Below are 24,028 nucleotides of genomic sequence, written 5' to 3'. Positions count from 1 at the left end.
CCCTGTCTATCTGTCCATCTTATTGGAAATTAAGTGGCTGTTTGTCCACTGCAACATGAAAAGGAGAGTCTGCACAAACAGCCATCAGAGGTAGCAAACAAACGACTAGGCATCATGGCTGCACGAATAACTGCAACTACATCCTGTTTCCATTTTTTTCAGTACTGCACTCCTCATTTTCCTCCATTGTTCTCATCAGTCTTCTCCTCTCCCTTGCACATGCTCACCATCTGTGAGTCTCAGCTCATAAGTGAGCTGGACTGTGAGCAGCTGCACGTTCCCCTTTGGTCACACCAGATGTCACGTGAAGAGTAATAAACAATTCCCCAAGATAAAGAGCGATCACACAAGATAACAAACAACTTAGATAAGGTCGGTGTAGGATCTGAATAAGTTGTCCTAAATGTCACCATGGTTTCAACTGGAGGGCAAAGGTCATCGGTGAGAAAACACATTCATACTCAAAGACTCCACAGACAAAAGAGCTATTGTTCATGTTGCACTGCAGCTCTTTACATGGACATAACTTGAAGTAGGAGTAAAATGTATGTATTTATGAACGTTTTCACTGTGAAATCATTGCAAAAAAACACGGCTCAGACAGAGGAATGGCGTGCCGGCAAATAAAGACGGAAGAACACAGGAAGGTGGACAGTGAAAGGATGGTAAGCTGCAAGATTAAAAAGGTTGCACAGAAGAGAGGAAACTCTAAATAACAAATTAAAAGGAAAAAACAAACAAACAGGAATTTGATGGAAGGTTGACTTGAAAGCAGAGAGGCGCTCATTTCCACCACGCCCGGAACGTGGACTCCCGCTGCTTTGTTTTTATTCGGTTGAGGAGTGCATCAAGGAGACAGCTGCTACGCCTAACACCACAGTGTCGCCGAATAAAACTAGATGAAAATGCAACTTTTCGATGCGGTGTAGGTTTTTTGGGGGGTGAGTAACCCTTAAGAAGATTAACTAATACAGTAAAGCAAGACAGACACAGTGTGTCATGCCTTCTTGGACAAACGCACTCAGACACATGCAAGTGCTGGAAAATGACTCTTCCTGTCATTTCCCTTCTCCCTCTGAGCTTCCTGCTGCTGGCTCAGTGAATCAGTGTCATGCATGGCTCTGCTGTCTTGTCTGTTTACGATGCTACTTAGCCTACAACTCCACATTTCCACTGCTTTCATGCCATTGCAGTCATATTTTCAAGTCTATCTTCATTTGCCTCAGAACACCCTGCTGGAGCTGTAATTCGCCACTGAATTCCAGTGTGTAATTACTTGTTTATTCAATTAGGCATGTGTTTTAACTGTTTTTTTTTTTCACTACAAACAGATGTTGCCCAAATCTTTTTTCCACTGCATTGACATTTTCCATACTTTGAATTGAATTTCCTCTTTTAAAATAATACTAAAAGGTTTTGTCTCAACAAATAGAACTCCATGAAGAAAAGATGATAACATTGATAATAATGTGATTGTTTTTTTTTAACTCAGCAGACGAGTCTATCCAAATTACAACCTCTCAATTTTTATTAAGCAACTTATAAATATCACAAATGAGAAGCTGTTCCTCCTGTTTTTTTTTTTCAGAATAGTGCTAGAAAATTGCAACAGAGTAAAAATAATGGTTCATTAGCACAATTAAACCCTCCTCAGCTATACTGTGCTGGTACTTTATAATCAAATCTCATTACTTGGTCTATTTTATTACACTCAAAAACTGACCATATTAATTAAAATCAGGTCCTACTTGGGATATCTCCAACCAGCGATGCATCTATGCTGTTGGAAAGTGAGCAAGCTAAAGTTCTTTAGTTCCCATCTCTCATTCCCTGTAACAAGCTAAACAATAACAGGTTTTCCAAGTTTTGGGTTTATAGTGATGGTGAGGTGAAATAATTGTTCAGGAAGACAACACGATTCTGAGATAAATTAACACCTGCAGAGTTTGAAGTGAACCAGACATTGTTGGCATAAACATGACTCACAGATTTACACTATCTTAATTTTGCCCCATGCCCAGGAACACACACCTTATCTGCACGGAAATCCCCTGTGTAAAGGCACGTTTGGCATTTTAATACCATCATGATTAAACCTGTGCTCCAGCATTTGACAACTGGGCAGGGGTGACATGCTAATCAATACTCTATGCATTATTTTGAATTTCTTTATGTACTTTCTGTTATAGTCCAGAGCGCAACCCCCCAAGGGGCAAAAATTCAACAGGAGAAAACCTTGAGGTCACCAACACATATCTATCTATCTATCTATCTATCTATCTATCTATCTATCTATCTATCTATCTATCTATCTATCTATCTATCTATCTATCTATCTATCTATCTATCTATCTATCTATCTATCTATCTATCTATCTATAATAATTAGCATTCCTTGGTAAAGCTGCAGTACAGTGCAGTTTTCCACAAAGTTTCATAGGTTCCTGTCTAAAATCTATAGTAATCACAAATTCATGTGTTAAACTTTTAAATGTGTTAAAGTTTATTCTAAGTTTCCAGACATCACCGTTCCAGGAGACCATCCCACACAAAGCAACACACACACACACACACACACACACACACGCACACACACACACACACACACACACACACACACACTATCTATCCATCTGTCTGTCTGGCTGTCTGTCTGTCTGTACACACATACACACAAAAAGAGAGAAAGAATTCCCAATTTCTACCAACTGAAACAAGATAAAGCATTCAAATCTTCATTTTTTTTGTTCCCTGTGGTTTTCTTTCCTCCAAGGCACGGATCACTTGTCTGGATAAGTCCTCCCCATCCTCCGACTACCTGCCAAAAGCTTGTACCCATCCTGAAATGCTTGAGGACAGTGTTCCATCAAAGTCAATACAGAATATCCTGTGGGAAAACAGGATTCTTTCACCGGGGTGCATGACTTTGTTGCTGCTTTGAAGCTGCCTCCTTCATTCGCTGTAGTATGGAAACACACTGGTAATCCAGCGTCAGCGGTGGAAACCAGTGCTGATAACTGTTTACCTTTTGCATTTGTGCGACACAGAGGTTGTGTCATCATTTGTTAAGCGGCTGCCAGGCGTCACTTTACTCAACCCCAATTTTAGGAGCGTTTGGCAGACAAATATGCAATATAATTTGTCATCTTTGGCTTTACTCTTCATGAGGTTCTAACCCCACCGCTAACGAATTCACAGAGTCACGCGGATAAAGACTGTTTAATAAAACATCAGCACTTGAGGCCTAACAGGCCTCATGCTCCCCTTACAAGCCAGAGACTCATTTATTTATGAATTCATGAAATCATCTCTTCCTTTCCCCAAACCACCCAGGTCCTAGAAAAGTGTCTGTCAAATATCTTCAGGGAACTAGTCGGAGGGAGAAAATATAATAAAGACAGGGAGACAGAAGCAAAGGCACACATGCTATAACATGATGTCACTGTCTGTTGTCGTACCCCTCAGTGTGTGTGGTTCAGTCAGTTTAGGCCTTGGGTTTGGGGTCACAGTCTTCATATCCCAGGAAATACCACAGAACTTTGCATCATTCAGAAGGTTTCTCTAGAAGACACAGCACAACATTTTTTTCTAAGAATGTTGGCACGTTCATCGCCATTTTGTAATCTGGCAGAAAGGCACTTGTCAGCTCATCCTAGGCAACACTGCTCTGACTTGATTGCAATCATGCGCCGGCGAAAAATAGACGGAGTAACAAAGGACAAACAGCGGGAGAGGCACAGGTGTTGCCCTGCGTTTGCCTGGATGAAACATCTTGACCGTGGAAAACACCGGAGAGAGGAGAGAAAAGAGGCATGGGTGGAGGCAGGAAACAACATATATAGTTCCTTGTCAGACTCTTGTTTCTAAGTTCCGTTAATTAGGAATTTCCATTGGGCTTCATTCACAGCTAACAAGGCTACAAGCTAAATTTGGTTGTTGCAATCATCCCCGACCCCGACAGTCTTGACCAGATTACCATATTGTGTGGTTGGTAAGACGGGCAGCATGTGGAGCCTGACATCAAATCTGTGTGAGACACTGACCCTTAGCACTGCAGCTTTTTATAGCCTAAACAAACACTTGTTGCCTGCCTGGAGTGTCCGACTGTTCCTGCCTCCACAAGCCTTCAACTTTCCCTACTTGTTCTGTTTCTATCTTTAATCTATTTCACACACTGTTTCACACTTCTATCTCATTCCTGGAGACTAAATCTGATTGTTATCTTTTCATTCACACCCTTGATGGTGATGACAATGTCAATCTGGAGGAACAAATTATAAGATCTAAAATATGTAGTATCATAAAGTGTGTGAGCATGTGTGTGTAGCGATGATTGATCTGTAAGAAAGCATCAAGTATTCTGTGTTTGTGTGTGTTTGTTTCACCATAATGTGTTTGTGTGTCTTTGAAATGATCGTTGTGCCTGCTAATCTGCAGGTTTTTTTGCTGAGTCATCAGTTTGTGCTTCCGGCCATCTGTGCCATACATTTAAAAAAGAAAATCTCTTCCTCGCCCTCCTGGGTGGTGCCTCCTTCCTTCCTTCAGACTCGGGTCCTCTACCTGGGAGGCCTGGGAGTCTGAGGGTTCTGCGCAGAATCTTAGCTGTTCCTAGTACTGCGCTCTTCTGGACAGAGTCTCTGATGTGGTTCCTGGTATCTGTTGGAGCCATCTACTCAGCTTGGGTGTTACTGCCCCTAGTGTCCCAATCTCTACTGGGACCACTGTTGCCTTCATGCCCCACATTCTCTCCATCTCCTCCTTCAGCCCTTGGTACTTCTCCAGCTTCTCATGTTCCTTCTTCCTGATGTTGCTATCACTTGGGATTGCTACATCTATCCCCACCACTGTCTTCTGGTGTTTATCCACCACCACTATGTCAGGCTGGTTGGCCACCACCATTTTGTCAGTCTGGATCTGTAAGTTGGGATCTTGGCCTGCTTGTTCTCCAGCACTTTCGGGGGTGTCTCCCACCTGGACCCTGGGACCTCCAGTCCATACTTAGTCCACTTTATGTGTGTGTGTGTGAGATACATATACGGTATATGATGCAACATTTAACGAACTGGGTCTCTGTCTGAACCAAAATGCAGTAATTTCCAACAATATTACAGTTATCAATGGAGTGGATGTGAGCTTTGAGAGGGGAGAAAATGGATTTAGGTTGTTTTTTGAATTTGCTGCCAGAATTGAAGTATCGTTTTCATGATCAGTTAGCACCCATTTACTCCTAACTGCCATTTATTCCTGATCAGGGTCAAACCCATTAGTGAAGCACTCTCATCCAGGGGCAAATTAGTCCCCACTTGACCTAATGTGCATGTTTATGGCTTATAGCAGAGAACATACAGCCCACTTGACCCATGTTGCAATGGCAAATTTAGGAAAATATAAGAGAAGTAGAATAAATGCAGACAAAGACAGATTCACATCTGTGCTCTATGGACACATTTGGTATACACAGGTATAACAATCTGAGCTCAAGTCAGCTGGATGGAAGAAAGTCATCATCATCAAGGACCCAAACACATTACCGGTACATAGAAATCAGTCATGATTTGTACCATTTCTATGTCCTGATCCCAGCAAACACAGCCTTTATTCTTGCTTAAATAGATGTTCTATTTGGTATAGATATGTTCCCCTGGTGTTTATTTCTTATTCTTAATTGTGGTGTATAATCAAATGTGCTCATTCAGAATGCAAATATAATGTTTTAGAATTAATGAGAACTGTTTAAAAATGTTTTTGTTTTCAAATGGGGAAATTATTTTTTAATTAGACCAACCTCAGTCAATGGATTCATGAAATTCCTTTGCTACTTTTTAGATTAAAAATTTTCACAACTCAAAACGAATAAAATGATCCTCTGTTTTGGTTTGTTTGTGTGTTTGTAGGCGTGTTGTGGAACCTGTCTTCATGTGATGCCCTGAAGATGCCAATCATCCAGGATGCCCTGGCCGTTCTGACCAACAGTGTCATCATACCCCAGTCTAACTGGGACTCCTCCCCCAATCACCATGAGGATCGCAAAGTCCACCTCCATACGTCCCAAGTGCTCCGCAATGCAACGGGCTGCCTCAGGTAACACCCACACGCCGGCTAGATTACCTACAGCATGTTTGCGTCCTCTCTTTTGTCCCTCAGCAGAAGGTCTGCATAGATTTTATTATTGATTTCCTCCCTGACCTACGGCAGCTGTGTGCACAGTTCACCCCCACTTCATTAAAATACCCGATGTACCAGCCGCACATGTAAAGAAGTGTGATTCATGCGGCCATATTTAGGCTGCATAAATGAGTGAATGAATCTCATCCTTTTAGAATCCTGTCTGATGGTGCAGAATATACTCAAAAACTAAATAAAACAACCTGTTTGTCTCGCTCATTGACTCCTTCCCTATCTGAAGTGTGGTGGTAACCATAGCAACTCCTCCAATTAAATGAGTTTTTTGTGTGTAAAGGCATCACATTTTAGTGCCCTGTGCTGACAAAACGAGTCCCTTAATTGTTCCAGCTTGAAATAATGAAGGCCAACTTGCTGCTTTGGAGATTGCCATGCTTGTTATAAAATTCAGTCAGGTATGATGAATCTTTGCTGAACTGAGTTGGTTTTTTAATCCGATGTGTTTGTGAGCCGACATGAAAATGTCAGTCATGACAACCTGACATTTCTGCTGCCATTAACCTCCCAAAAAAACAATATACTTGACCTCTTTGTCCCTTTCGGGGTCAAGAGGTCTGCACATAGGATACCTTGCTCAGAGGAAGCTGGGCACCTCTCTGAGGGTGTCCTAGCACCTCTCCCTGCTCCCAGAACACCTTCCAATTTTTTCCCACAGCAGGGCTTGAATTAAGGGCTCACCCCAGCCCCCTACAGACTGATCTTTGAGCGTTCTTCATTATTATTAACTGAGATTTATTCAACTTTTGGAAAAATCATTCCAAAGCAACTGTATACCCATCGCTGCGCTGCAAGGTCTCCTTTCTCAGCCACCTGAGCAAGTCGACGGGGGTTAAATCCCTTCATGTCCTCTTGACCATCACCGTTTGAGCTCTGGTCCTAACTGGCCACCAGCAGTTTCGCCGTTAATCCTCACCACAGTTTCTTAAGACAGTGATTCAAATGTTACAAGTTACATGTCACAAGTTGTTCCTGTAGGTGCTGGCACAGTTTAGGGCGTGCTATGCTATGCTAAATGGAAGTCACTTGACCTGAATGCAACAGGTTCATCCAGGAATTGTTGTTAATTCTGTTTATTTGCATGTTTATGAATCATTTATTGCCTTCCACTAAATATCCAAGTTAGATTTTGGAGTTCCCTTTGTTCAGATTTCTCAAAGTGAAGAGTGGCTTAAATGTCCTCAACCAGAAACTGTCTTGAACTGAAATTATTTATTAGTAATTTAATTTATTAATTAATTATTGGTTTAGACATTCCTCTGTATTCACTGTGCCTCTGCTGGGTGTTTCAATCATTACTTTTATCTCAAAACGTGTTACTTCCGCAATCACCGAGTGTGTTTGTTTGCCAGTCTGCTGTAAGACAAATAATGCCGTCAATGCTCTATTCGCACCACAACGTGTTACACCATTCGAGCTGTAAGAGGAGCTGGAGGGCAGGATAGAAGTGGAAGAGCTTGCAAAATGTGGGGAAGATGTAGGAGAAGAATGTAGAAAGGATGAACAATGAGGGGAAGTTGCTAATGGAGCATCAGACAGGAGGGTGGGGATGCAGAGAATAATGGTGTTAGTGCTTCTCTGTCTGTTCGGGGGGGTTACAATGACACAAAGCTGCAGTCTTCAGCCTCTGAGTGCTGCAGCTCAATATCAGCCCTCTCACATTACTCCTGTTGCTCTGCTCTGCGTGATTATGTCTGTGTACAAAAAAGGGCATGTACATGACTTGAAGGGCACACATTCAGGTCTGTCCCTATTTGTACCTGAGAATTTGATGGTGTGAATCAGTGGAACGCCGCCTCTAGGAAGAAACTGGCCCCAAGGTGTTTGGGTGGGTGTGTGTGTGTGTGTGTGTGTGTGTGTGTGTGTGTGTGTAAGCTAATAATAGCGCATCGGATCTAATCGTTAGGCAGGATTTAACATCTCCACTGTACCCATATATGTAATACGTATACGTAGCTAGAAGTTACACACAGACACACACAATCTTATCGGGTGAGACACATGGTCTCCTAAGGAGGGGTTTCAGTATCCTCAGTTCAGGGGCTGTTTGCCTCCCTGCAGGTTGTTGGTTTACAGCCAAAAGCCAAGCCAGGGAAAAAGTGCTTTTTTCCAGCTTGAACACTGCTTATGTTTATGTTTTTGACACACAGTCAGACATGACTCCATTTGAGGTCAGCAGTAAACGGGTTTGAAATAACATGGTATAAAACCTATGAAGGCACAGTGGGCTACACTTCTGTAGGTGTTGGTGAAGTATGGGAGCCCACCTTTGAACTGGCAACCAGTCCGGGGTTTTTTTCTCTCTCTACTGTGGTGACAGCGAGGAAAGACTCCAGCAGCTGAACCAGTGAAGAGTAACATCTGACAACATGAAGAAAAGCAAACCTTCCAATTCAGCCCCTTCAGCGGTACAGCTCAGCTGTTACCTTCAATGGCCTTAAGAAGCGCACAAGTTCATGGAAATGGTTAAACATAACTCAGACAAAAATCAGAAACAAATATTTAGTCCAATTGTTCTCTCCGAGTGAACCCCAGCATGTTTCAGTAACTACCAATATAACATTTAAGTAATAACACAAATGAATATATTTGGTGATACCACAAATCTCGCTGTGTTCCAGAGGACACACAGAAAGAGACCAGAGTTAGCAGACTCATCCTTGCCTGAGAAATTCTGGCTTCACCGTTTTAGTCAACACAGAAGGAAAGGCGTGCTTAAAAAGGCACAATATTCCACGCTTCATTAAAGACCTACTAGGCTAACAAGCATATGTGTACAGGCCCCCAGCACATCGCCAGACACACACCTTCACATTGTCACACTTTTACACAAGCACAAGATGTGCTTAACACATTTGTCCTAATTGAATTGAGAAGCTGGGTGCAGGTTTTTCCACGTTTGGGCATTTGGACAGTACAGAATTAAGCAGCATGATGTGACGTGACTGCGGCATTGGATTATATGTTTGTAATTACATGATTGTATTCATGAGTTGTACGTGAGGAAACCACTCTGTGATATTACTGTTACTCTTACATACTGTTGTAATTAATAATAAACGGGTGAAGATGGTAACAAGAAGGAAAGAAGCTATAAATGTTTATTCTACGATATCAAGCACAGAAAAGCACAGAAATGAGGTTTGAAGGCAGTTAGCAGGGTAGGTGAGTTGCATCCAGCTAAGTCATGCTGGTGGAGATTGATTTTTATTTCAGTCTCAGTTAAATCAGAACGCTAGATAGAAGTCTTTCTGTGTCAAATCACTGTCACTCCTCTTTATCATATCAAGGTCAACTGTTGTCAAGGAGATGTTCTGAAGTAGCTCCTCATTTAGAAAGACTCAATGAAAACTTACTTAGAGTCACAGTGTTGTATAATTCTTATAAACTCTCAGTTTAGTGTTTGTATTGCAGGTGCAGTCAGTCAACACCCTCAGGTGAAAGAGAAAGCATCATGTCAATACTTTCACATTCCATAAAGTAATAAAACAATTTAAAAAACAGCCTGTGTTTAAGGCCAAACATTCATCAAGGTTGAAGATTTTTCTGTTCTCTGGTTTAGAAATGAATTGAAATTGTTTCCTGCTAAGCCGATTTCCCTTTCTGCTTGTTTGCCCATTAGCATTCATAGCGAATGAAAATAGCTTGACCTTCTCTTGGAGTTGGAGAACCATGAGCGTGAAGTTTTAATTGAGTTCTTGTGTCTTCCTCACTTCGCTCTTTCTCATCTGTATAATAAATGATTGACCTCATCTTGCAGAAGTAAAATAGCAGTGATCTTCTTATTGTGCTGGCCTGATGGATGAACTTGTTCTTTGTGTCTTTGTTTGTTTCACTGTTACAATATTTTTGACATTTTGCCTTTCCAGGCAGACATTTACACTCATTTTCCAGACGAGCGTTGTGCAGAGCAGACTAATGACACTCAGATGAATTCAGTTTATTAAAAAAGTTCCTTTTAAGGCTGTTGCTGTAAATTCTTTTGGTTGTATTGTTTCTCTGGGCCCTAATAGATCACATGGTAGCATTAGCATATTGTCTTACTTGACAAAACAACAGCAAAGTGCACCTTTGTGGTTTCATAAAAAAGAAAAGAAAAGTGCAACCCACAGATTTTGCCCCTGCTCAAATCCTATTGGGTTCGATGTGTTTGAAAGTTTAAAATGGTCAAGGGATTTTTATCAAGCTGTAACTACAGTTGAACTAAAGTGATAGATTTTATTCCATAATACACCCACATGTCTTTTATTTAGGGGCAAAGTTAGATATACAGTGAAGTAGATTGATGCTTTGAAGTTTAAATAAAGAAAAGACTGATCAGTTTTACATTTCTTTACATTGGCTCAGGCCAGCGATTCGTAATCTGGTCCTGGTGTTTCCATGACACTGTGCTCCCAGTGGAACGCCGCACGTATTTACCCTCACACCACCCACTCCTGTCTCCACTTCATTTATTAAAACAGTTAATTATTTCTGCGCTTCACGCTGGCGAAGGTACAAATGTTAAACGCGAGAATGTTCTGACAGCGTTGTGTTGAGGGATCAACAGAAAGCCCCCGTACACCACCTTTTGGACTAAAGTCAAGAGTGTTTTATTCTGGAGCAAGTCTTCGAATTAGAAGCTGAGATGCATCCAAAGTTTGAATGTTTTTGGCTGTTTGGGTTTTGGAAAAGCTGCCAGGTTCCTCGATATCTCCCTCTTCTTTTCTTCTTCCACATCTTTTCAGCTCTCTTATCTTCCCTCCCCACCATCCAGATAGTTTCCTCAGTTTGTTGACTGTTTGGCACGCATATGTGCAAACTAACCGCGGTCTTGTGTGTGTTTCAGGAATGTAAGCTCTGCAGGCGAGGAGGCAAGACGGAGGATGAGAGAGTGTGACGGCCTAACAGATGCACTGCTCTTTGTCATTCAGACATCTCTGGGAAGCAGTGAGATTGACAGCAAGGTATGTATGTGTGTGTGTGTGTGTGCGCGCGTGTGTGTGTATGTGCGTGCGCGTGCGTATGTTTGCTTTTTGACGCTTAAAACATTATAAATTTGAGGTTAGACCTGGGTTCAGGTTAAGGGATTATTTGGGATGGTTAAGGTAAGGAAAAAGGGAATGTATGTTTATTAATGTTCTCACAAAGATAGAAATATGAGAAGAGTGTGTTTATTCACATTTCAATATTTCTTTTTTTACTTATTGGGGCACGTTTTTTTCCCAACAGACAATCTAATGACTGGGTTAATTATTGTAATACTTGAAATGATCAATAGAGGGCGACACCTTGGCACAGTGGTTGACATTGCTGCTCCCAGTGGGAAACAAGAGGTTTTTCTTTGTGGCATTGGCATGTCTGTGGGGGTTCTGTCCAAGTATTCTGGCCTTCCTCCAAAGACATGGATTTGTGGGTGAGGTGAACTGGCAACTGTAAACTGAGTCTAGGTGTGAATGTGAGTCTGTATGTTTGTTTGTCCTATATGTTAATGTATGCTCCAGCCACTTCTGTGAGAGTTGGGTACTTGAGTCAATCCTAGCTACATATGGGTGAAGGCAGGTCCACCTATGGGTGAGCTGTCAGCTCTTCCAGGACCCTATGCGAGCATGAGGTGGATCGCTACCTTGCTCAAGGGTACCTCAGTGGTGCTCTGGGATGTCCTGGTATCTCCTCCTGTGCTCCCTGTGCTTCCCAGCCCACCCCTGCAGACCGAGCTACCCAATGACCAATTAAAAACAAACTTTAACAATCAAATCAAATCAATCTTTATTTATATAGCGTCTTTTACAATCAAAATCGTTCCAAGGCACTTTCCAGAATCCCAGGGCCGAACCCCAGACAAGCAACAGTGGCAAGGAAAAACTCCCCTTTAACAGGAAGAAACCTTGAGCAGGACCAGGCTCATGTAGGGGGACCCTCCTGCTGATGGCCGGCTGGAGAGAGAGGAGAGGAGAGGAGAGGAGAGGAGAGGAGAGGAGAGGAGAGGAGAGGAGAGGAGACGAGACGAGACGAGACGAGACGAGACGAGACGAGACGAGACGAGACGAGACGAGACGAGACGAGAGGGAGAAGGAGAGGTCAACAAGTGGTCAGCCTTTATCCACACACTCAAGAAAGAAGATTTCTTGAGGCGAGGAAGTTTCAGCGCTGCTCGCTGCCATTTTAGGTCTCTCTGCGGACAAAGTTGAGTGGGTTTATGTTCGTGCTGCGTTTTTGTGCACAACGAGGTGTTCATGTTGTGTTCGCGAGAGTGTGCGGAGGCCACTCGATACTACATAAACAGTGTCAGGGATGGTTGATTTCTCAAGGTCTCTGTCTCCTCGCCTCTCTAAATGGCCGTCCTTAATCACTATTTAACATCCCGCCCCCTTCCTCTTCTGCCCCCGCCTGCAGTCACCAGAGGCTGCTGTCACCACAGTAACAAAGAAAGATTGGCGGGCTTACCAGCAAGCACTGACAGTTTAAATTAGGAGGCACATTAAATGAACTAGTCGACACTTCCAGGTGAACCAGCAAGTGGTTTACCTGAAAGTTGTCCCATTAAACATATTCTGCAGGTGATGGATGTTAGCAGCAGCGCGGAAACTGGTGATGAGCAAAACCGCGCGGAGCCTTAGCTGCATGTTCAATTTGCACTTCCTGTCATATATTCTTGGTCCACAAGCACATCGATGTTCTGCTGCTGCCTTATTGAGACTATAAAGACCAATTAACATCCTAAAATATACATCTCACTGAATGTTTTGTAAAAGTAATTGTTGAAACAAACAGGCTGGCCATTAGCTAAGCTACCACAAGAGAACAAGTTTTATTGTTTAACAGCAGTCAGTTCTGCTGATGATTGTTATGAATTTTCACAAAGTGTTTTAAATCTAAATAATAATAATAATAATAATACCCTCTGCCGTTGTGGAGTTAGAAGCTCCACAATGAGCTCATTGTGCTTAATTACAGCTTTAAAAAATTCTGAGCACTACAGAAAACATAGAGCTCGATGTACATTTTTGGAGCTAAAATGGAGACCTAACAAATGGCTGCAGATTCTCTTGCGATTTTTGCAGTTTTTCCTGTGAAACATCTTAACTTGCACACTGTTGTCTGTCTGCTGTGTTTGGGCAAAGATTAGAATAGTGAAGTATGAAATATCAGCCATACTGTAACCTCACGCCACATTGTGGCAATAGAATTTCAGACATTAGCGCAGTTCACTGAAGCGAAACGTTGTTTTCTTTGTTCAGTCTCTTCAGGCCGGCTGTTCAATTAAACTCTGCTGTTTTTTGTGTTTGGTTTTTTGTGTGTGTGTAAAGCAATGGTCAGATGGAGAGAAGATTGATGACATGGCGTTGTTCATTTCCACTCTGCTGATTCCCAGAGACGTTAGACAAGGATGCAACTCAAACACCGACTGAAAGCAACGATGCCAATAAACTATAATAATTACTTTGCTCTCATTCAGAAGCGGCTTCAGTGGGTTTGCCTCTGTACTTGTTGTTTAATGGGCTGTGAGACAAAATATTGGACTTGTCATGTTTTTCTCATTTACCTGAGTGACTTCTAACCTTATTTCAAAGTCAGAGCCAAGATACCTTTGAGATCCCTTCCTTTGTTTCTCTCACACCCTGTCTGGCTCATTGGTGGGGGGTTGATGGACTAAGTGGGTGTTTTAATTATCACACTCTAACTTTATTGCACTTTGAATATTTTTGGGGGGGACATGACTTCAAATTTATCCCTTCAATTCATCTTTTTTTATATCCTTCTCCTCCTTCTTCCTTCCCAGACGGTGGAGAACTGTGTTTGCATCCTCAGGAACTTGTCTTATCGTCTGGCTGCCGAGACATCACACGGGCAGCAGGTGGGGTTGGAAGAGCTGGACAGCCTCCTTTGTGACACCAACGGGCGCGACGCTGAGAGTTCCGGCTGCTGGGGCAAGAAGAAAAAGAAAAAGAAGGGCGCAGATCAGGTGAGGAGTGGGATGGAGATAGGTAATGATTTAAAAAGTGCTGATCCGGCCGTTGTGAAATCAGATTATTCCCAACTTTGTGATAACATGTTCAGTGACCTCGTGCACATACATCTGCTTTTATTAGTGATCTGTTTAGACACATGGTGCATGAAGGAATGAAACAGCTTTGGTGATGAAGCAGAACTCGGAGAGAGTCGTGGAAGCATCTGTCACATTCAGCAAGCTGTGTTGAAAAGCATCCGCTCCTTTTATCCGAGAGGAGCTTCGTTTTCTTTTGATTGCTTCTCATATGTTGCTGATTGTTGGCCTGGATCTGAGGGTTTATATGAAAAAGGGATAGATTGTTTTGTCCTCATCAATGATACTCAAATAGCATAAGTATTTTTGAAACTAATGGCCATGCAACAGTTCATTGACTACAGTACCTACACATGAACCATTATTTATTCAGAGTACAAAAATATTAATCATATTTCATCAACGTAAAGTTGTCAAGCCTTCTCTGACTTGTTTCTACCGCCTTACATCACATGATTAGATTACTTCCTGGCCAACTAATAGATATTCAGTATCCAACTCTGCTAAGAGGGCCGCCGAGCCTCCTCCCCACATCTTCAAATACTGATGTTCTGGTTTGGTGCCTAGCCTAACTAACCGCACCAATGCATCTATATTTAATGACCCAGAAATAAAACTCAACATCTGACAAATTGCTGCTCTAATGTGTTAAATCATACTTCAGCAAAGATGGCATAACATCTTGAGGAAATGGAATTTAATATTTGGCATTCGGCTGTCTGGCAAGATCCTTTGAACAAGAACGTATTAAAGTCGTCGGCCTTCTATCAGTTCGTTTCAGGCCAGAACCATTTTAGCCAGAAAAACCGCTGGAATATTTTGCGATGTAGATTCAGCAGGAAACAGCGGATTGTAGGGTTCTGGTCCATTGGCTGATCATTTAGTCCACCACGGGCCAAACACGGCCTATTGTATTGAGATCTGTCCCGCTGATTGGGTTCATTGTCACTTTAACCACCCTGCCCTGTTATTGGCCCATTCCCACTTGTATACATGCAAAGTGGTGTAATAATTAATTCATTCATTAATGATGTGGCTGGAGCATGTGTTTGCATAAGCAGCCCAGACTGAATGAAATTAGTTTTTATTATATAGAATTATAAGCTAAATATCCATTCAATATCAATTTATTTATTCAGAGTCTACTTAGAACGTAGGAGTCCTCAAGGCAAAATGAAGAGATAAAGTAATCTCTTGTGAAAATAATGTGCATCCTGTTTTCCTTCAAGATATAAGAAGCCTTTGATGCTTTAATTTGAGAGTAGTTAAAAAGATAAAAATGTTGACGTGTGCAGACACACGCACATGCTCGACAGCACCTTTCTCAAAAGGCACCCAAGTTCACATTAGAGGCATCAGTGGGGAGGAAGCAAGATGAAGGGAAATGGAATGAGACAACACAGAGAAACAAATGGAAACTAAAGAAAAGGTGAAGCACAACTCTGGAGAGACAGAGAGGAAAAATTAAGAGAGAATAGAGGTCAGGATAATAATGAGAGGAAGGAGAAGAGGTAACCAGAGAACCGAAGGAGAGAGAGGAGAGACTTGGTTTCATGCCTGCTTGGAGAGCTGCAGGCATGTCACTCAAAATAAAGGTTCAGACATCAAGGGATTGTGGAGCAGGTGAGGAAAAAAACGGAGGTTTAACTTTATTTGTCAAAGCAAATCTAGCAGTCAAACATTCTCTTAGGGCCCTGCAGACATCTCTTTTCTGTTCATTCATTCCCACAAGACTCCCCACATTACCACGTCCTCCTACACGCTACGTATGTAAAAAGGAGGAAACTCGTTTTTAAAAGGTCTGGATGTGTCACTGGCTGGAATTTTTTTTTTTTTAAAAGGTAAAAATGAAATCACTCTGTGCTTCGAGCACCCTGGGGTTTTCATTTTGGCTCACCTGCACTGGTCTGACCAGCATCAGCTTCTGAGTCAGTCACCTGTCTCTTTTCCTCCACAGTGGGACGGCGTGGGGCCCTTCCCAGACACTGTGGATCCACCCAAAGGGGTTCAGATGCTGTGGCACCCAACAATAGTCAAGCCCTACCTCACCCTGCTGTCAGAGTGCTCCAATCCCGACACCCTGGAGGGGGCAGCAGGAGCTCTGCAGAACCTGGCTGCAGGCAGTTGGAAGGTAATATTGTTTTACTTCAACAATAAACTGTGATCGGAGCAAATTTCGTACAAAAAACCCTGAGTGACACAAATTCAGTTGGCTTTGTTTCCTTTTCAGAGCAGGATTAGTTTCCGCTGCCTGATTTTGTTTCAAATGCCACAGTGCTGTCATGGCTCCAGGTCCACAACCATGTGATATTTATTTAGAGCTGGCACACAGCCAAGACGTTCCGCTATTGTGCAATTAGCAGACCACACATTCCTGGGGGAAAAAAGGAGAAGGCCATAATCTGTCCAGGAAAAATCTCTATTGATCCCTGATCAGGATACCGTAATTGAAATTCACTTTCAGTTTTGAAAATCACATAGCATCATTTTGTTAAGCATCCAGCCAGCTGAAATGACACAATCTATTTTTCAAGGCTTTTATTAGTTGGAATTTATTGTGTAGCAAAGGTACAATAACCTTAATTCTGTCAAAGCTCCAAGCTTCAGCACCTCAGGGGATGAGACCAGGGTTCAACAGCAGATTACTGTTGAAGGTAGCTGGATGATAATAACATAGTAGCCACATGGTCATATCATAAAGTGATGCTAAGGCCAGCTTTAGCCTCGAGGAGGGCAGAAATCCTACAGTGATGGCCTCGGAATGACCTTTGAATTACAAAACCTCATTGGAAAGTTGACGGAAATCTTTTAAAAAGAGCTCAGTCAAAAGGTTTGATTGCTTTCTATATGTGAAATCTGAGTGAAGACAGTGATGTTTGTTCCGGTTCTGTGATCCTAGGAATGTTTGCAGTGCTATTGTAGCTAATTTTGGTTTCGGGAGCACAAAGGTTGGTAGAGACGTAGAGAAAGAGTGAATCAGGGTTCAAAAGTTGTTTCCTTGAAAAGCAGGTCTCAATAATGGGAGGAGACAAGTTGCACATATTGATGTTGGTGTAGGATATTTCCCCCTAAGGCTTCATTACTTCCATTAATAATGAACATATTTCCCTTTGTGTCTATATAGAAAAACATTACTTTAAAGTCCTGCATGTTCTTCAGCACTCCTCCTCAATTCAAACACCCTGTTCCACTTTCGCCATTTGTGGTCCATTGAAGCGCACTTTGATGGTTATCAGGGGACTGTGAAGTGATCTCCAGGCTCCAAGCTCTTCTGTCAAATTCATGTAATTGCCTCTCTTACAGTATATCACTTTTGAGTCACTTTAATGTCGCCGTTGCTCTTATATTGACCCAGAAGTTGTCCCATTCAACCTCTGCTTTTCTGGTTTCACAAAAGCGTGATGAACAGCTTGTCTCGGAAGTGGTCGTCTGAGCGGCGGCAGCAGTTTTGCCATCTGATCCATAAAAGACTCCTCTGACTCCTGTGAGCACGAAGCCCACTGCAGGATCAACCTTTGCCCCCGTTTCCAGTCTGAACCCAGTCGTACCCCAGAGATCGTTTTGTCTCAGCTCGTTTACCTCTAGGAACCTTAACCAGGACAAATGGTTGCCAGCACCATAGCTCCCAGTGTGTTGGGCACTACAACCCCTCCAGTTTGGCCACTTCTGCAACGCTCCCGAGTTCCAGCAAACCTTCCAGACCAGAACTGCTGTTTAACCCTCTTTTTCCTGTTTTTCCCCTTGTTTTTCAGTGGTCGGTCTACATCCGAGCCGCTGTGCGTAAAGAGAAAGGCCTTCCCATCCTCGTGGAGCTACTGAGGATAGACAACGATAAAGTGGTGTGTGCTGTGGCCACAGCTCTCAGAAATATGGCCCTGGATATCAGAAACAAGGAGCTTATTGGTGAGTGCTGATAAAACCCATCGCTGGCCCGACAGCTGCTCTGTCAGGTTCAAGCCCATTAATTCATTTGCAAATGTCTGAAGCCAGTGTTTATCTCTAATCTAATTGCATTCTCTTGTTGCCACGACACTGGGACATGCAAAGGCTGCTCTTATGCAATACAAGGACAGAGCTCGTTGGAATAGTTAGTTAACCAATAATAATAATGTTGGTTTCTGATTAATTGAGTAATTGATTGATTCATTGATTGATGCAGGATTAATAATATTCTAATATATTACAGAGGAGCTCCGTACTATTTTATTTGTATATAAGTCCTCACAAAGATATAAGTAAGGATGCGTGTAGTAGTGTGACATCATCCCATCACTGCCGGTATCTGTGATTATCTGCGCTTCCGTGTGGGCTCAGTGGTTTCTATGGCAACACCACTACCCTCAGTCTCAGGAGAAGGGCTCCCGGAGCATCACTTGGTTTCGCTGGGGTGTAACAGAAGTGACTGGGAATGCCTGTGATTGTCTTGCTGTGACACGGAAGCAGATTAGAGGATAACTGAAGCCTCTGCACAGAATTATTTGGTTGTTCTGCAACTGCATGTGTAATAATATCACCTCATAATGACTGGATGGCAGCTATCTTTCTTTATTCCTCTGTTTTAAATTGCTGACTCCAGTCAAAGTCACTGTTAAACAACAAATCCTTAGATTTATCTTCAGACATGAGCTGCAGATATGTGTTGTCAGATTGCGATTCTTTGATTAGATTATGATGCCATTAAAACTCTAGCTAAATGCGACAAATTACATTTTTTTAAGAAGAAACTACTCCATACTAATGGTTTAAAGAACCTACTCCATACTAATTCTGTAGCATTCTAACTACAGCACATTGTTCTGACCAGATAAACAGACCTTGATTTTCCTCTAGAGATAAGTCACATTTGGCTAATTAATTTAGATAATAGATGGTCTGTTGTTATTGTGTTTAGGTTGTTTTTCCATCATGGACAATTCTCATGAAAACAAGCCTTAATTGTGTAATGAGCGTCTACATTTTGAGGGAAGATGAGTGCATTGGCTTGTAAGCTAATCACATCAAGATGTATGAAATAAATCAAGCTGATTTAACCGTCTATCTTCAGTCATATATGGCCGCATGAACACATCAAACAGTTCTTTCTGACACCAGCAGGATCGCACTGGTGGGATGGGAAAATAAAACATGCAACAGGGACGGAAGACTATGAGGGCTATTGCAGATTATCAGAGATCCTGTGACCAATATCCTCAGGAAGATGCTAGCAGAACATCTCAGGAATCTAGGAATTATAAAGCAGACTGGTAATGTTTACTGGTGCACACAAAGCCATCATGGCCTCAGTGGTACAGGTGGAAGAACATTTTCTGGCTAAGTATTCCTTTTTTGACTTGAGCTGGTTAAAAACTATGTTATTTATTCTGCTTGAAGTGAGGGGCTGCAGGGTTAGTGGGATGCTCTTAAAACTGGGAATTCATCTAAAACCATGACGTGCCTCGTACTCATATTCTACCTTTAACCCTCGCTTATACATGAAACTACGCTATTGACATGCTAAAAAATGCAGCATTTCAAATCTGGCTCGGTCTCGGTCTTCGCATTTTTTTATGAAGCTGTTAAAGGTTTTGTACGGTCAGACACTTGTGTGGCTTTACAGATGGACCGCAATCAAAAATAATGAGCTGAGAGCGGTTGAAAGCTGCGTTGAGCTGCAGAGTGGGCTGGAGGCTCTCGGCCGGATGGTCTTTCCACCTTCTGCTTTCCTCGCAACCTTCTCGGAGATTCCTTTGGTCATTACCAACATTTATTTTTGCACCCAAGAGGATGATGGTCGTAATGATACGTTTAGCTGGCTAGACATTATTTGAAAATGTGTGTCGATGATAGCTATTAAAACCTCAACAACAGACGATTGCCCTTTGTTAAGAGAAACCAACTTCCAGATCACCTTCGCTGAGTCAGCCGAAAGACAAATGAGACGTGTAGTTTTACAGAAATTGAGTGTGGGGTGAAGGTGTGAGTTGATGTGTGTCGACAAAGGAAGTGTGAGATCAGCCAGAAAAACTCCATTTGGTGTGTGTTTACAAGCTTTCTTCACTTCGTTTCCATCTCCAAAGACAAGTGCGCTGATCTTTGTCAGATCAAAGTTCCACTCAATTATAGTCATCTTGCATGGCTCATCTAGAGCAAATCATCTCCTTCTGAAAAGCAAATAGTCTATTAAAACTCACACCGCAGTGTGTCATAAGTTGTTAGTGCCGGTAGGTTTAGCTGCGCCACCGTGGGGGGAAACGGTAGTTTGCGTGAGAGCTCCAGCAGGGCGAGCGGAGATGAGCATCATCTCTCATACGCAATAACCAGAGAGGGAGTACTCCCTGACCGGACATGGACATGGACAAGACAAGCGAAAGAGGATGAGTGACGTTCAGGAGGTTGAGGAATTCCAGCAGAAAAAAGAGGAGAGAAACACTAGCAAGGCTGCCAAAGAGCCATATGTACGCTTATGTTCAAATCCCGCTCTAATGTGATTTATGCGGCATATTGATGTCGCCCAGAATCACATTTCTCATTTGTCAGTGCCTTTTTGTCTCTCTCCTGATTTCACCTCCTTCATAGTTATGATTTGCATAATATAATGCCTGTGTAGCAATAAATGAGCCCCATTCAACGCCGCGACGTCTGTCAGCACAATTCTTCCCCATTTACTTACAGATGGTAATTTGATACGCTTGAATTGGAATCAGAGCTACAAATGCCAGAGAGGCAACCAGTTACCAAAAGGTTCCCCTTTATAGGCTGTACAAAGCCAAAACCTTGTGATACATCCAAAAATCTGCATTCACAAAAGAGTTCATGAAATTTGGAGGAGGTTCATTCGAAGATGAAAGCTAGGCTGTATAGACGGGGTTGCTACATATTGCAGATTAATTTTGTCTCCTTAATTCGTCTACATCCCGTAGTTTCTTTAAATAAGCAAAGTTGACCTGATTGATTTATGCAAAGTAGATGAATTAAACAACACTGGACTCCAACGTTCTGCGGCAGCACTTGCTTCATATGAGGTGTTCTATAAGCTCCGAGGGTGCGGAGGCCCTGTGTGGGTCGGATTTCAGATCAGATCCTGCAACCAGTCATCAATACAAGCTTCACACCTCACTCAGATCATCTGATCAGTCAGAATCTACATTCTTGACTGGATTTCCTGGCTTTATTCCTCGTGCTTGGACATCAAACGGTGCTTCTCGAGCTCCCAGACCACCTCTTTCATGCGAGTCAAGGGGCGCTTGTTTTGGTGTACGACGGTTTGATCAAGATGTTCACCTCTAGCTGCGATAGGTGCAGGAGCTTCTCAATTCTGTTTGATCCCCCATCAAAACACCTTTGGAATGCTGATAGCATACTTGTTTGTATTTAATGATGGCTGGTTGCCGAAAACTCGCTTTATTAATTTCAAAGAGGCGAGATTATCATCATGTCCTAATCTCTGTTGGAGAGTCAACCTGGAATTAAAGTAGTTGTAAGTTTTTGAGATGGCTGTGAATGGTTGGTCTGGTTAGTTCAATGACAGGCCCACTGAGAAAGATATTGACCCTCAGCTTGCTCTGGATGGAGCCTCTTCAGCGGATAAATGTGCATGACTGCTTATTTGTCCCGAGCAGCTGCTACACGGTAAGGCACCGTTTATCCTGTTATCTGAGCCATTTCTTAGTTTCCATGAGTTATTGGGTAAATTCTGAGATTCGTGTAACTGGTAACTATAACCATACGTGGTGATTACACTAATGTGTCCTGGAAAATCAATAACAGGGGAAAAACTGTAAACATCCCTGAGGTTATTTCTATACATAGCGTGCTAGCTTGTCCTGTTACGTGCCGTCTTTGCGCCTGTGAGTTGGTTTGAATCAATTCCCATCTGCACACTGAAATTGTGTCACTTTTCTAATAGATTTGATGTGTGTCACTTTGTCCTCCATTAAATGTGCTTCCAGTTTGCGGCCATGTAACATAAGCGCGACCAGTTTTATCAACATTCATGCGGCTTTTTGCCTATATGCATGTCAAGCTGTGGGAAATCAATCAACAGTCTGCAGTGAGATTTGAGATTTATGTCACACATAACAGCCACGATCCCCATCCAGAAGGGTTGGAATTCTGCCTCGCTCTTCCCTGCAGTCCCACAAATACAAAATATTCAGCTCTTGTTGACGTAAATGACACGCTGAAAGGCAACTTGTGTACATTCTTGACATTTAGTGGGGACACCGTGTTTGCATGAAATCTTGATTCAGGAAGCTGTCAAATCTTGTCTGGAATGAATCAAACCTGGATCACATTTGAGCAGCGCTGCAGCCGTAATGCAGTTTTATCACCGCAAAATACCAGAGACTTCTATCAAATTCATAAAATATGGAGTTGGTGTCATTGAGGGCTAAAGCTTGAACCGATACCGATTCGATACCATTTGCAGTTGCAGTGCAGACGTCACATAGGCCGACGTTAATGTGAATAATATCAAAGCAGATTTGTTTCACAGATGAATTACATGAAAAAACCCTCATCCAGCTGTTCCACTTTTATTCAAGAACTATAGAGCAGATGTTAACAGTCTGAGCATTTGTGCAAAAAACATACACTGAACAAAAGCTGCAGGCTTCTTGCATTTGAAATAATTCCACACTGAAGACACTGCAGCTCTGTTCTGGCGAGCACTGAGCAGCGCTGTAGACCCATTTACAGTCCACATCATCAAGAAGCAGCGCACACAGCGTGGCAACAGTAGTGACCCAGATGGTGTCCCGGCGCCATACAGAGGAGGAAGCACTTACGCTCGCCCCAACCGGTTGCCATTAGTTAAAGCGCTAGTGTAGCTTGACAAAGCCTCACTAGCCACCATTCTATCACCTTGGATAACTAACAGAATCGGCCGTGTTTCCTCCTCCGTCAGATCCGATCCAACACTATTAAAACGGCTCCAATACTTTGGAGATTATAGAGCGATGCAAGAAAGCAAGTTCAACCCATGTGTTGAAGCAACAAGCAGCTAGCGTTGTGTTGGTGAAAACTAGCACATCATATGCCAGCCTTTCTCCCCCAGCATCCTTGTCTGTCATTAAAACACTGAAGCTGCTTCCCTTTATCTTCATCTTTTGCTCTTTTTGTCCTGTCCTCTTGTCACAGCACCCCTCTGATTGGGCATCCCCTCTCATCATCCCTCCGTATTTTTAACTCTGGCATATTGCGCCTGCCTTCTCATCCACAACATGCCAATAATTGTGCCAGTTCCGCTTTTCTCTCTTCTTTCTCTCCATATCTGTTTATCCCACGCCCGTTACTCTCCCTCTGTCTCCTTCCTAAAGCCATTTCAGACATGAGCTCATAATGCCCCACCGTCCCTCCTTTGCAGCCTCTCGTTCTTTGTGTCTTGCACTGATGACTTCAACGGCGAGGACCGTTACTGTGGAAACTAAAGCGGCGCACCGCGGGGAAGCAGCTAATTGCATGATTGCTACCTTGAGCATCTGCGTGAGTCAGAGGTCAGACATTGTGTCATACATATGCAGAAAAGTTTTGGTTTTATTGGACACTAAATGACTGCCGGTTTGGGTTAGTTTTGTGCGCCAATTGTGAGTGGAAACGGCTGCAGTAAGTGTAAATACATTTGGAGCGACCATGTCTGGAGTCTCACTGGGCGTGCTGCTGTGAAGTCGCCATCAGAGTGAGTCTCCTGTGTGCGCCCGGATGGCAGGTCTTTTATCAGCTCACTTTGTTCTTGCTGGCATTCTCCCGCCGATACACTGTGGCCCACACTGGCACGCACGACAGACAGAGAAGAAGAATGAGAGAACGATCAGCAGCGAAGGGAGTGAGAGAAAGGGCTGTCAT

General features: G+C 42.8%; 1 protein-coding gene across 4 annotated transcripts in view; it reads left to right on the top strand.

Moving 5' to 3' along the window:
• The window catches only part of ctnnd2a (catenin (cadherin-associated protein), delta 2a), a 143,008-nt gene that overhangs the window by 100,475 nt on the left and 18,505 nt on the right, over window positions 1-24,028 (top strand). For all 4 annotated transcript variants that reach the window (XM_029842434.1, XM_029842435.1, XM_029842433.1 and 1 more), the window contains exons 15-19: window positions 5,895-6,081; window positions 11,009-11,126; window positions 13,943-14,125; window positions 16,164-16,337; window positions 17,959-18,109. In XM_029842434.1, the coding sequence (XP_029698294.1) occupies window positions 5,895-6,081; window positions 11,009-11,126; window positions 13,943-14,125; window positions 16,164-16,337; window positions 17,959-18,109 (813 nt within the window). The remainder of the gene's footprint in view (window positions 1-5,894; window positions 6,082-11,008; window positions 11,127-13,942; window positions 14,126-16,163; window positions 16,338-17,958; window positions 18,110-24,028) is intronic.

This window comes from Takifugu rubripes, chromosome 10, assembly GCF_901000725.2.
Source record: "Takifugu rubripes chromosome 10, fTakRub1.2, whole genome shotgun sequence".
Taxonomy (NCBI): Eukaryota; Metazoa; Chordata; class Actinopteri; order Tetraodontiformes; family Tetraodontidae; genus Takifugu; species Takifugu rubripes.
Note: the sequence above shows the minus strand (reverse complement) of the source record. Positions and strands in the feature narration are given on the sequence as shown.